Below are 15,502 nucleotides of genomic sequence, written 5' to 3' on the forward strand. Positions count from 1 at the left end.
TAACTTACACAATTGAGGTGGTTGTATTTTGTCTCCCTGCTCTTCTATTGAGACATTTGATCGTGTCAAAGGTCATGTCTCTATTTTTTGATATGTTGTCTCTCTGGGATCCCAATCTACACTGAAAAATCGCTGAGAAACAAGCAGGTGTGCTACCTGAGCCTGACTTGGAGTGAGTCTTTTTCCACCTCATTGGTGTTTTTAAACTACACTGTAAAATCCTCAATGTTAATTATCTTACTCTGAGAGTGTACAAATGGAACCAAATTCGTCCATTTGGTTCCATTTGTACACTCTCAGAGTTACAGACACGTAAGGGTCCTTTTGAACCCCTGGTGGGTCCCTGCATGGGCCGACATTGAAAATCAGTGCATTAACAGGAAGTGAAGTTCTGCCACATGGTGGTGCTGTAGTCTGCAGGGATGCTTGGTGCAAGGCTGCAAGATGTCTCTAGTTCAACAGCTACCTCTTCTATTTTAAAATCTTAAACGTATTTTTTTTACGTAAATCTAATATTCTAGATATTCTAGGTATATGAAAACACCTCTAGGGGCTGCTGATGTCAAATAATGCAATATGCTGTACAATCACTGATGATGAAGCCACCACACCATTAGAAGAATGTAATTCAATGATACTTGAATGTTGGGTCATTTCAAACATTTTTGATTTGCTGTTGTTCTCATTTTGTTCAGGAACCCCTATTTGTAACTATACCTTTCAGGGCGGGAACCCCTTTTGGGGTTCCTGTTGCTATGTACAGCATTGGTTCTCAAAGTGGGGTCCGTGGACCCCCAGGGGTCCTTGGGGAGGTTCCAGGGGGTCCTCAGCAAAATGTGTTTATGTAGCATCATAATCATTTTGACGACTTTAACCTTTTATACTTGGGCTATTCAAAAATAGCAGATCTACAAGCTCACAGCGCAGCACCGAGTGCCGCGCTGTGAGCTTGTAGATCTGCTATGTTTGTAAAATCTTGAACATTAGTGAACATTTTAGATTTTCCTTCTTTTTTTTTTAAAGCATGCATTTTAACACAAATCTTTGCTTCTGGTGGTCCCTGGCACAACATATTTTCAGATGGGGGTCCGCGGCCAAATATATATCAATTTGGGGGTCCCTGGCATGAACTTTGAGAACCACCGCTTTATAGGAACATATGGTCTCTGTCGGGTGGAAACCTCATATGTCACAAAACTGTTACTTTTCAGGGTTCAAATTCAAAAATAGCAGATCTACAAGCTCAAAACGCGCCGCTTCACGCCACGATTCTATCACGTAGATCTGCTATTTTTTTATACTTTTTGTGTGACGCTGTAGTATATAATCACGTAGGTGCATTCATTTACGAAAAATAAATATGGAGATAAGAGGTTTCTGCCCGACAGCAACGATATTCAATGCTACAACACCGGCATGACTGCTACCTGCATCAGTGCTATGACCCACGTCTCAACTCTCTCACTGAGGCCGGTAGGACGAGGCTGTTGTTAGAGGGTGATTGTTGTGGACTTGATAGAGTTGGTGACCTCGCTCCTTTAGAAAAAATACGGTGCAGCTTCTTCAGCCCCCCCCCCCCTCTCTGTTGACCCCGGACATATTGGTATTCATGAAACCTCTGCTCAACGCACACTGAGCTGTGTGTACGTCATAGCTCAGTGTGCGTTGTGACGTATAGAAGAGACACACTCACCCTGAGAGGAAGGGCGTTAACGCATTAACCCTGCCAGAGGGTTTTTTTTTTTTTACTTCCCCCACTGCCAGCATTGTTTGCAATGTTAAAAAAACATTTTTTAAGTAGTCACAAAATATTTTCCGTGATCACCGTCCTCACGGTGATCCCCTCATTACACACACAGGAGTCTCGTAGAATCGTGGAAAAAAATAATCCGATTGCGGTAATCCGTTCCATAATTGCAGCCAGTTGAAAATAGCATGTTTTTCCCAAAATAACATGGTAAAAAAAAAAGTACACAGGAGCCGAGATACAGGATTTTAAAGTAATAAGTTAACCAAGGAGTGAATGGAGCTAGGAATCTTTGGATCGTGATATCTCTGGTTCTGTGTGGATAAATTGAAAAAAAAAAAGACCAAAAAAAAAAAATCTTCTTTTTTTTTTTTTAACAACGGTTATACTCGTTGCTGGCAGTAAACGGGTGTATTTTTCAACAACGGTTATACTCGTGTTTGCAGGTAATGTGTTAAGACCTGGCTGGAACGCATCTCTTGTCATTTTAAGATGTCTTTGGGCTATTAAAAAAATAGCAGATATACACGCTCATAGCGCGGCACCGAGTGCGGAGTGAGCATTTGTAACTCAAATCTTTGCTTCTGGGGGTCCCTGCAACTAAATATTTTGAGATGGGGGTCCGCGGCCAAATACATATACATTTTGGGGTCCTTGACATGAAAAAGTTTGAGAACCACTGATATAGAAACATACGTTTTTTTCAAAAAACTGTTACGATTTAGAAGACATTTTGTAGAATCAGAACCTATTAATAGGTTAATAGAGTGAACAAAACCTGTGTGTGTGCGTGCGTGCGTGCGTGCGTGCGTGCGTGTGTGTGTGTGCGTGTGTGTGCGTGTCTGTCTGTAAGCAGCTAATCTCTGGCACCGTTGGACCGATCGATATGAAACTGTGCGAGCACACTCCCTGATTTGATCTTTGATTTGTATTAAGGATCCCCATTAGCTGGTGCCATAGCAACCAGCTGTTAGTCTTCCTGGGGTCCACACAAAAAAAACAAATTATTACAGTTGCAAATACAAAATTATTAAATGTCAGTACTCAACACACAATACATAATGAAGCGTAAGTTACATGTGAGCAAAGAAACAGGCCAGAGCAGAACCAGGTAAGCACCATAGTAAGCACCATATAAGACAGGTAAACACCATAGTAAGCACCATAGAAGACAGGTAAACACCATAGTAAGCACCATAGAAGACAGGTAAACACCATAAGCACCATAGAAGACAGGTAAACACCATAAGCACCATAGAAGACAGGTAAACACCATAGTAAGCACCATAGAAGACAGGTAAACACCATAAGCACCATAGAAGACAGGTAAACACCATAAGCACCATAGAAGACAGGTAAACACCATAAGCACCATAGAAGACAGGTAAACACCATAGTAAGCACCATAGAAGACAGGTAAACACCATAGTAAGCACCATAGAAGACAGGTAAACACCATAGTAAGCATCATTATGTTTTTTATATTGGACGACATAGTGTAGCATGGCATTTTTTCGTAATAGTTTTTACATTGGACACCCACACAACCCCAGGTGATTGTACCGTCTCTTCTCCCTGTCTCTTTCCTGTCAATTATGTTTATTTTTTTAAACCATGTCTTTTTTTTTTATCATTCTGAATTTCTCCCACCACATCCCCAGCCTCAAAAGAGTTCAGCGACTCTGATTGGTCCAGGGTATAAGCCCACGGAAATTCATTATGTCCATGGCCTTTTTTTTCCCCTGTCCTGGCATTTGGCCTTTGAGCCCTCAATAGATGTACCACACCAAAGGCCAAGTGGTCTTTGTCCCTAAAATGACAAAGTTCCAGGCCCGACATCTAAAAGATGTCTGTATTCCTTATTGTTTTCATGTGTGAGCATTATGCAGATTGGGAAAACAGCAGGTTAATAAGAAATAATAATAATAATCAAGTTAGATCAAACATGGGCAACTGGGCGGCCTGCGGGTCACAGGCCAGACTAAGGTAAACTAAATAACTTAAGAAAAGGCTTTTAAGCCTGAATAACCAACAGTGTGGGTTCTGAGCTGTTGCTGGGTCCATGTCTGAAGGGCATCTGAATCTGGCTGTGTTTTATAGTGGCTTGTAATTGGGGCGGCAGCAATCCCAGATCAGCTGCAGGTGTGCCAGCCTGAGTGAGAGGAGAGACAGTGGGGGTTAATGATTGATTAAGGATGATGGCATGGCCACACGCAACAGAACCAATCAAAAAAGACCAATTTATATTTCAACAATGCATTATGGGACAAACTGCTGTTAAACTATTTTACTGTTTAAAAGAAAAACGATTAGGATGTAGAACTATACAATTAACTGTGTATGTGAGATGGTCAATACAATGCAGGAATATAAGTACTCAATGTATACATTTTGAAATGGACAATAACACCGTGAATAATAGGGTTGGAAAAATTGAGAGGATCATATAGCTGAAGAATCGGCTTTACCTAGTAGATGTGAGGTCTATCTGTGGAGGCATCTGGCAGGGTTCATTCGGCTGATCTGACGGGTAGGCGGGTGCCCCATTCTACGCTCCCATTCTGAGTCCCAGTGTCCACTGGTCAACGGGCAGTGGACATGCCCCCTGGCACTCAGCGTTGATAGTAGCTCCGCTCCCCTAATAGGAGCTCCAAACAAGCTCAAGGCTCATTTGCAGTACATAGGGAGGTCAAGCACATCTAGATATGGCACTGCATGTGGCAGTCTGCCTTACTTTTATCTTGTTTGTTGATTGAGATTGCCTTATTGATAATTAACATAAGTTACAGTCCACTATTTCATGGTTAATAAACACAGCAACACCAAGAGAAAAATAAAATAAACTGACCAATATAACATAAACATTAGTCATGCAATTCATATTTTGACATAAGAATATCATGACAACCCAACCTGTTAGTGTAATAATAATAATAATAATAATAATAATAATAATAATAATAATAATAAACACCGAACCACCAAGAGAAAAACTAAAGAAACAGAAAGATGTAACGGAAACATTAGTCATGGAATTCATATTTTGACATAAGAATATCACAATACCAGTGAAAATAATTAACTTAAATAAAAAAAAGGAAACGAACAAACACAAAAAAGTAAGCAGAGATTCATATATTTCAAATCAAATCATATATTAAATGAAAATCTTCCATGCAGCTATGTCTCCACACTCATCATTTTTTCGCCCCCTAGTGCGTGTGTGTGTGTGTGTGTGTGTGTGTGTGTGTGTGTGTGTGTGTGTGTGTGTGTGTGTGTGTGTGTGTGTGTGTGTGTGTGTGTGTGTGTGCGCGTGCGTGCGTGCGTGCGTGCGTGCGTGCGTGCGTGCGTGCGTGCGTGCGTGCGTGCGTGCGTGCATGCGTGTGTGTGTTTGGAGGAGGGGTGCAGGTAGGCTTGCCATCTGGTGGGAACCAATCAAAAAAGACCAATTTACATGTTGTCAACAATGCATTATGGGAAAAACTGCTATTAAACCAAGTTACTGTTCAAAAGAAAAATGATTAGGATATAGAACTACATTTAACTTTGTATGTGAGATGGACAATGCAATGCATGAATATAGTTACTCAATGTATACATTTTGAACTGGACAATAAAACCGTGAATGATAGGGATGGGAAAATTGAAAGGAATATATACCTGGAGGATCAGTGATTACTTTTGGATGTGAGGGTGATCTGCGGCGGCATCTGTCTGGGTTGATTCGGCTGATCTGGCTGGTTAGGCGGGTGTCCCCTTCCTCCCTCTCCGCTCCATGTGTGTCCACTCCCGAAGCTCCGCGCTCGGTGTCAGAGGAACTTCTCCCTGGCGCTCATCGGTGATAGTAGCTCCACTCCCCTGCTAGGACCTCCAAACACGCTCAAGGCCCATTTGTAGGACGTAGGGTGATCAGGCTCCAAAAACTGCAAGCACATCCAAACCTGGCACTGCATGTGGCAGTCTGCCTCACTTTTATTTTCATTGTTGTTTGTTGATTGAGATTGCCTTATTGATAATTAACATAAGTTACAGTCCATATTTCATGGTTAATAAACACAGCAACACCAAGAGAAAAATAAAATAAACTCACCAATATAACATAAACATTAGTCGTGCAATTCATATTTTGACATAAGAATATCATGACAACCCAACCTGTTAGTGTAATAATAATAATAATAATAATAATAATGTAGTCTACACACCTTTGTGGTATTTGTCACTGGATATTTTGGAAAACACCAGCATCTGCATTTAACCCATCCTTAGTGACAGGAGCAGTGGGCACTAGGGGGCAGTGTCTCGGGGAGCAGTTGGGGGTCATGTATCTTGCTCAGGGACACTTTGACACATTGCTGCAGGGCCTGGAATTGAACCTGAGACCTCTGGGTTCCAAGGCGGGCTCTATAATCATTCAACTATGGCCGCACCTTGAGCAGTGCATGCTTTGAATAATGTGGTTGGTTGGTTGGTTGGTTGGTTGGTGTGTGTGTGTGTGTGTGTGTGTGTGTGTGTGTATGTGTGTGTGTGTGTGTGTGTGTGTGTGTGTGTGTGTGTGTGTGTGTGTGTGTGTGTGTGTGTGTGTGTGTGTGTGTACTATGTAACAAAAATGTATAGGCAGGTCAGACTGGTCTGGTGACAGAGTACCTTTATCTATCATACGATCTCTTTGGTGTCAATACGTCACCATTCTTAACTATAAGAGAAGGGTCTCACACACAGACTGCATTGAACCTTCTACTGGAGCTGAACACACACTCAACACACTCAGACGTCCTTTGATCTGAACAACAAGCTACAACTCAAAGACTTCACGATGATACTTGTTGCTGCAGTTCTGTTTCTGGCTGTAACAGTCCACTCTGCTCCTCGTTGTGGAATCAACCAGGATCTGGACTGTGAGGAAAACTACAACAATGGTGATCATGAAATTCGGGAAAATTCCAGAACGGCCGCGCCATTTATGTACAAATGTGTAAATCCCAGAGCTGAATTTTGGTCCCTGCAGTACGCCCCTGATCTGGACTGTGACAATGATGATCACGACCTGGTTCTGGACTGTGACGAAATCTACAAAAAAGTCTCCACAGCGAGTGGTGTGTACACCATCTTCCCCACTACTCCACCTGCCAAGGTCTACTGTGACATGGACACAGATGGAGGGAGGTGGACAGTCATCCAGAGAAGAGTGGACGGCACTGTGAACTTCTACAGACCCTGGGCTCAGTACCGAGCTGGGTTTGGAGACGCATCAGGCGAGTACTGGCTGGGACTGGAGAACATGCATCTCCTTACCAAGGACAGAAAGTATGAGCTGAGGGTGGACTTGGAAGACTTTGAGGGAAACACAGCGTTTGCCTCTTACTCCTCTTTCTCTGTGGGTTCTGAGGCTGATGGCTACAAGCTGCAGGTTGCTGGCTTCCAGGATGGAGGAGCAGGAGACTCACTGACCTATAAGCACAATGGAAGGAAATTCTCAACCTTTGACAAAGATCAGGACTTGTACAGCAAGAACTGCGCAATTACATTTTACGGTGCATTTTGGTACGGGTCCTGTCACAATGCTAATCCCAATGGTGCTTACCTTTGGGGAAAGACGCCTCACCTCACAGGCGTAAACTGGGGCCAGTGGAAGGGTCTTTATTACTCCCTGAAGGCTGTAGCGATGAAGATCAGACGTGTTCCTTAAACATGTTTAGGTTCGCATGCATGTATTTTAGAAAAGCACAGCCGTGGTATAAAAGGCATGATGCAATATTTACTCTTTTTCATGGTTTTAATTTGGTTTTTTTTCTCTCTTTGGGACTCTGTTTAATCCTAAACTCATACAGTAGATATCTGTATTATTATCACATATTATTACAGTGGTGACCTGTCAGGGCTTTTAAATGAATACATAATCCAAGATGTTGTAAACATCGTCATGAATAAAGAGATGCATGCAAAGACAAAGCAAGGTGTATGTTGTAATGATTTACTTAAAGGTCGGGTCTATACTTCGTTATAATCACATTTACAATTCATTATAAGGCTTCATAACACTAATGTTTATAATGATACATAACAACTTATAACAAGGTTTATGAAGTATTTTCCGTGTTGGTCAAATTACATTATTATGCTTAGAAGAACAGCATATTATAACTACCATACTTTTGTATTGTAGCTTGTTTTATAAGTATATAGAGGGTCTAAGTGTTTAGAGTGTATGTTATGCAGAGAGACTCCTTTACAGAATAAGCTTGCTGTTACAAATATGCACAGGGCAGTGGTGGGAAAAGTACTCAAAATTTACTTGAGTAAAAGTACAAAAGTATTGGTGTCAAAATGTACTTAAAGTACCGAAAGTAAAAGTACTAAAATATTTTCAAATAGCCTATGTATAAAATAGGGCTAAAGTGGTTAATGTATGTTTTATAATGTAATCATTTATATCTGCAAAGTAACTGGTAACTAAAGTTTTCAAATAATTGTAGTGGAGTAAAAGTACAATATTTGCCTCTGAGAAGTAAAAGTACTGAAAATGGTAAATACTCCAGTAAACATTTAAGTAAACATTCCTCAAAAGTGTGCTTAAGCACAGTACTTGAGTACATGTACTTAGTTACTTTACACCACGGGCACAGGGTCAATAGTATACAGCTACTTCATTCCTATTGTGGGAATGATTTTTTGTTTATTGTAATAATGTTTTACTTAATGTCATATAATACATATTTGCCATGTTTAATTTCTAGAACCACATCAGAACAGCAATACTATCAGTGAGTGACAATATAAAGAGTGTCGTCATTCCCTGTTGTAGCAGAGACATCTGAGGGAGAATCTGAGTACATCCACACATCAACCCTAGCTCACTTAAAGATCCCAGTTGTGGGTTAGAATCCACCGCCGTACATCCAGCTTTGTCCAGAGTCTCTCTATACGAACATAATTGGTGTGTTCAGTAAAAAAGAAAAAAAACTGATGGTACAAGTGGGTGAAATTACTTGTTGCACAAACCCCATCATTGCAGTTTTAAGAAAGCTGTAAAGAGATATGGAAAGGAAGAAACAGAAAAACATACATAATAAATATGCATACGGTGCATTACGTACATACTGTATAAGGTGTGTGGTGGAAAAATTGCAGTGGTATCAAGCAGTTAGACGTAATGACAGATAATGTACATAAGGTCAGTGGTGGAAAGTAACTAAGTAAATTTACTTTAGTACTATACTGCCCTGCCAAGGCAGAGCGCAGTAACTACGAAAACAAAAATCACTGAAAAATGGGTTTAAAAGTGATTCAACTGGTCAGCCAAATGAGATATCGGCATATAAGTGATATTACACTAATTGTACATCTGTTCTTGAGGTAATTGTTTATCCCCCAACATCACAAGGGCTAATTTGACCTTTGGGATACCCAAATAAGTCGGTGTGTCCAAAAACGTAGTTACTGCTCTTTGGCTTGGCAGGGCAGTATACTTAAGTACAATTTTGAAGTATTTGTACTTTACTTGAGTATTTCCAATTTCCAATACTTTTACTTCTACTCCACTACATCTCAGAGGCAAATATTGTACTTTTACTCCACTACATTTACTTGAAAACTTTAGTTACTAGTTACTTTTCAGATATAAACTATGATATAATGAAACATACATTAACCACTTTAGCCCTATTTTATACCTGCTATTTGAAAATAGCCGATCTACAAGCTCACAACGCGTCGCATCGCGACGCGTTGTGAGCTTGTAGATCTGCTATTTTCAAACATTTAGTACTTTTACTTTTGGTACTTTAAGTACATTTTGATGTCAATACTTTTGTACTTTTATTCAAGTACATTTTGAATTCTGGACTTTTACTTGTAACAAAGTATTTTTATATTGCAGTATTGGTACTTTTACTTAAGTAAAGAATTTGAGTACTTTTTCCACCACTGCATAAGGTGCATGGATTAAGGGGGACATTTTTTTTAAATGAGGCATTTAAAAGTAGCAGATTATAAAAACATGTCATAGTATTGAGTCATAATAGTCATATATCGTCTCTGTCGGGTGGAAACCTCATATGTCCAAAACTGATACTTTTCAGGATTTAAATAAAAAATTACAAAAGTAGCAGATCTACAAGCTCAAAACATTTCGAGCTTGTAGATCTGCTACTTTTGATGCTTATGTGTGACGCTGTAGTATGATCAAGTAGGACGTCAATTTATGAAAAAAAACACAAAAAAGTTAGAACATGCAGATAAGAGTTTTCTGCCTGACAACAGTGATATACACAGAAGAATAATGCTGTGTCTTCAGGACAGCCTGGTGACAGGAAGGCTCAGTGCTTGTTCAACAGTCATGGTAGGCAGTGAAATATTATATCACTGTTGTCGGCAGTGGCGTAAAGTAACTAAGCACATTTACTCAAGTACTGTACTTAAGTAAAATGTTGAGGTACTTTTGCTTTACTGGAGTATTTATTTTGTTGTCTATTTGTCTACACTTTTACTCCTACTCCACTAAATCTCAGAGGCACATATTGTACTTTTACTCCACTACAAATATTTGAAAACTTTCGTTACTGTAGCCTACTAGTTACTTTGCAGATATAAATTATTACATTATAAAACATACATTAACCACTTTAGCGCTATTTTATATAAGGCTAGGCTATTTGAAAATAGCCGATCTACAAGCTCACGACGTGTCGCATCGCAGCGCGTAGTGAGCTTGTAGATCTACTATTTTCAAACATTTTAGTAATTTTACTTTTGGTGCTTTAAGTACATTTTGATACCAATACTTTTGTACTTTTACTCAAGTAAATGTTTTATTCCGGACTTTTACTTTAAGTACTTCTACATTGCAGTATTGATACTTTTACTTAAGTAAAACATTTGAGTACTTTTTCCACCACTGGTTGTCGGGCAGAAAACTCTGAACTCCATATTCTAACTTTGTGTGTTTTTGTGTATATTAACGACCTATACTTGATCATACTCAGCGTGATATAACTATGAGAGTGACGACACTAGCGTTGACTCCCATCGTAAGAATGGAATGCGGACGTTCTGTTTCTATTTCAATGAGGAAGTTCCTATGTTTGGAACTACAGGAGGCAACATCCTGCTTTGCGGTGAGATCAAAGCGTGACGCAACTCTCTCTTCTACACTCTGATCATCACACAAAAGCATCAAAAGTACCAGATCCACAAGCTTGATTTTTTTTGGGTTAAAACAAAGCCGGTTCTGGCACTGTGTTTTGATTTTAAAAATGTCAAAGTAAATATCTATACGTTCTTTGAGTGGCCCTGTCTCTGCCTAAGAGGACTGACCGTTGGTAGCTACTGGGACGTAAGTCGTGGCTTGATCAACCCCGGCTGGGTCACCTGGGCGATGTTGTTGCGAGACCCGAAACACCCGATGACCCCAGGCTACAACACTGATGATACGTCCCAGGTGCATCCATGTGATGTTTTCTTTATAACCATTTAAACCCTACTGGATATACTTGGTTGACCGGAGTTCCCCAGGGGTCTGTACTTTTATTTTTGCCGAAAAATAGTCGATTTACAACATGATGAGCTGTCTATCCTGTTTACTGTCAGTCTACAGGAATCCTCTGTCAGTTCACATTCCTGAAGGGTGTCCCCTTCCTCCCTCTCCGCTCCATGTGTGTCCACTCCCGAAGCTCCGCGCTCGGTGTCAGAGGACCTTCTCCCTGGCGCTCATCGGTGATAGTAGCTCCACTGCCCTGCTAGGACCTCCAAACAAGCTCAAGGCCCATTTGTAGGACGTAGGGTGATCAGGCTCCAAAAACTGCAAGCACATCCAAACGTGGCACTACACGTGGCAGTCTGCCTTACTTTTCTTTTCTTTTTTGTTTGATGATTGAGATTCCCTTATTGATAATTAACAGAAGTTACAGTCCACTATTTCATGGTTAATAAACACAGCACCACCAAGAGAAAAATAAAATAAACTGACCAATATAACAAACATTAGTCATGCAATTCATATTTTTACATAAGAATATCATGACAACCCAACCTGTTTTTATAATAATAATTAATAATCATACAAATACAGAACAATACCAGTAGAAATGATTAACTTAAGTAAAAAGAAGGAAACGAATAAACACAACAATGAAACACAAATATAACAATATCAATGATATATATTTTCGCTCTTTGTTTTTGACATAGCTCGTAGGCTATCCATAGGTCCATAGTATCCACATATGTCCATTTTCAACTATATTCTGGCTGTAATCTTTTTCATAGGAAACACCTCAATTCACTTCCATTGTTTTATGTTTGGTGGTTGTGGCAGCAACCATGAAATTGTAATAGCTGTTTTAGCTATTAAGAGTAAGGTCCTTAATAGATAGATTTTCTTTTTCCCTATATCATTTAAAACATGGATGCCTAGTAATAAATAACTTTGGATCTAGACATAATTTCAGTTCCAAAATAAGTTCTATTTCCCTTTTTAACATCCTGCCAGTACCTTTGCAAATTTGGACAAACCCATAGTAATATCTCTTTGGTGGCCACAACCTCTCCAACATAATCCTGAACATGTTCCATTTAGCCATTATGGCTTGAGTTCTAAAGTACATATTTCCAGTCAAACTTTCTCCAGTTTGGAGTATTTGTTCATTTCTATCCAGACAAACATGCATCCTCACATGAAATGAAACACAATGTTTACATTGCCAACGTAAATGTGAATTAAAAAAAAGAAATGTGGGTCTATAAGTTCTACTGACCTAAAAAAAAAAAAGAGAGAACCACCAGCTATTTCCAGGCCAAACTAAGGTAAACTAAATAACTTAAGAAAAGGCTTTTAAGCCTGAATAACCAACAGTGTGGGTTCTGAGCTGTTGCTGGGTCCATGTCTGAAGGGCAACTGAATCTGGCTGGCTTTTATAGTGGCTTGTAATTGGGGCGGCAGCAATCCCAGATCAGCTGCAGGTGTGCCAGCCTGAGTGAGAGGAGAGACAGTGGGGGTTAGTGATTGATTAAGGATGATGGCATGGCCACACGCAACAGAGCCAATCAAAAAAGACCAATTTACATTTCAACAATGCATTATGGGACAAAATGCTGTTAAACAATTTTACTGTTTAAAAGAAAAACGATTAGGATGTAGAACTATACATTTTACTGTGTATGTGAGATGGTCAATACAATGCAGGAATATAGCTACTCAATGCATACATTTTGAAATGGACAATAAAACCGTGAATAATAGGGTTGGAAAAATTGAGAGGATCATATAGCTGAAGAATCTGCTTTACCTAGTAGATGTGAGGTCTATCTGTGGAGGCATCTGGCAGGGTTCATTCGGCTGATCTGACGGGTAGGCGGGTGCCCCATTCTACGCTCCCATTCTGAGTCCCAGTGTCCACTGGTCAACGGGCAGTGGACGTGTCCCCTGGCACTCAGCGTTGATAGTAGCTCCGCTCCCCTAATAGGAGCTCCAAACAAGCTCAAGGCTCATTTGCAGTACATAGGGAGGTCAAGCACATCTAGATATGGCACTGCATGTGGCAGTCTGCCTTACTTTTATCTTGATTGTTGATTGAGATTGCCTTATTGATAATTAACATAAGTTACAGTCCACTATTTCATGGTTAATAAACACAGCACCACCAAGAGAAAAATAAAATAAACTGACCAATATAACATAAACATTAGTCATGCAATTCATATTTTGACATAAGAATATCACAATACCAGGGAAAATAATTGACTTAAATAAAAAGAAGGAAACGAACAAACACAAAAAAAGTAAGCAGAGATTCATATATTTCAGATCAAATCATATATATTAAATGAAAATCTTCCATGCAGCTATGTCTCCGCACTCATCATGTTTTCGCCCCCTAGTGCATGTGTGTGTGTGTGTGTGTGTGTGTGTGTGTGTGTGTGTGTGTGTGTGTGCGTGTGCGTGCGTGCGTGCGTGCATGCGTGCGTGCGTGTGTTTGGAGGAGGGGTCGGGGTAGGCTGGCCATCTGGTGGGAACCAATCAAAAGAGACTAATTTACATGTTGTCAACAATGCATTATGGGAAAAACGGCTATTAAACCAAGTTACTGTTCAAAAGAAAAATGATTAGGATATAGAACTACATTTAACTTTGTATGTGAGATGGACAATGCAATGCATGAATATAGCTATGCAATGCATACATTTTTAAATGGACAATAAAACCGTGAATGATAGGGATGGGAAAATTGAAAGGCATATATAGCTGGAGGATCAATGATTACTTTCGGATGTGAGGGTGATCTGCGGCGGCATCTGTCTGGGTTGATTCGGCTGATCTGGCTGGTTAGGCGGGTGTCCCCTTCCTCCCTCTCCTCTCCATGTGTGTCCACTCCCGAAGCTCCGCGCTCGGTGTCAGAGGACCTTCTCCCTGGCGCTCATCGGTGATAGTAACTCCACTCCCCTGCTAGGACCTCCAAACAAGCTCAAGGCCCATTTGTAGCACGTAGGGTGATCAGGCTCCAAAAACTGCAAGACATCCAAACCTGGCACTGCATGTGGCAGTCTGCCTAACTTTTATTTTCTTTGTTGTTTGTTGATTGAGATTGCCTTATTGATAATTAACGTAAGTTACAGTCCATATTTCATGGTTAATAAACACAGCAACACCAAGAGAAAAATAAAATAAACTCACCAATATAACATAAACATTAGTCATGCAATTCAGATTTTGACCTAAGAATATCATGACAACCCAACCTGTTAGTGTAATAATAACAATAATAATAATAATAATAATAATAATAATAAACACCGAACCACCAAGAGAAAAACAAAAGAAACAGAAAGATGTAACGGAAACATTAGTCATGGAATTCATATTTTGACATAAGAATATCACAATACCAGTGAAAATAATTGACTAAAATAAAAAGAAGGAAACGCACAAACACAAAAAAGTAAGCAGAGATTCATATATTTCAGATCAAATCATATATTAAATGAAAATCTTCCATGCAGCTATGTCTCCACACTCATCATGTTTTCGCCCCTCAGTGCGTGTGTGTGTGTGTGCGTGCGTGCGTGCGTGCGTGTGTGTGTGCGTGCATGCGTGTGTGTGTGCGCGTGCGTGCGTGCGTGCATGCGTGTGTGTGTTTGGAGGAGGGGTGCGGGTAGGCTTGCCATCTGGTGGGAACCAATCAAAAGAGACCAATTTACATGTTGTCAACAATGCATTATGGGAAAAAGTGCTGTTAAACAAAGTTACTGTTCAAAAGTAAAATGATTAGGATATAGAACTACATTTAACTTTGTATGTGAGATGGACAATGCAATGCATGAATATAGCTATGCAATGTATACATTTTTAAATGGACAATAAAACCTTGAATGATAGGGATGGGAAAATTGAAAGGAATATATACCTGGAGGATCAGTGATTACTTTTGGATGTGAGGGTGATCTGCGGCGGCATCTGTCTGGGTTGATTCGGCTGATCTGGCTGGTTAGGCGGGTGTCCCCTTCCTCCCTCTCCGCTCCATGTGTGTCCACTCCCGAAGCTCCGCGCTCGGTGTCAGAGGACCTTCTCCCTGGCGCTCATCGGTGATAGTAGCTCCACTCCCCTGCTAGGACCTCCAAACAAGCTCAAGGCCCATTTGTAGGACGTAGGGTGATCAGGCTCCAAAAACTGCAAGCACATCCAAACCTGGCACTGCATGTGGCAGTCTGCCTTAATTTTATTTTGTTTGTTGATTGAGATTGCCTTATTGATAATTAACA

At 40.2% G+C, this 15,502-nt stretch overlaps 1 protein-coding gene across 1 annotated transcript; it reads left to right on the plus strand.

Moving 5' to 3' along the window:
* Nucleotides 1–1,416: 1,416 nt before the first annotated feature.
* On the plus strand, nt 1,417–7,538 carry LOC308086421 (microfibril-associated glycoprotein 4-like; the record flags this gene model as incomplete). Its single annotated transcript, XM_080429943.1, has 3 exons — nt 1,417–1,473; nt 5,543–5,640; nt 6,734–7,538. The coding sequence occupies 3 exons, from the start codon at nt 1,417–1,419 to the stop codon at nt 7,434–7,436; spliced, it is 858 nt and encodes a 285-aa protein (XP_080286069.1). The 3' UTR covers nt 7,437–7,538.
* Between the last annotated feature and the right edge of the window lie 7,964 nt (nt 7,539–15,502).

This window comes from Gymnoscopelus braueri, assembly GCF_963280865.1.
Source record: "Gymnoscopelus braueri genome assembly, chromosome: 6".
Classification (NCBI taxonomy): domain Eukaryota; kingdom Metazoa; phylum Chordata; class Actinopteri; order Myctophiformes; family Myctophidae; genus Gymnoscopelus; species Gymnoscopelus braueri.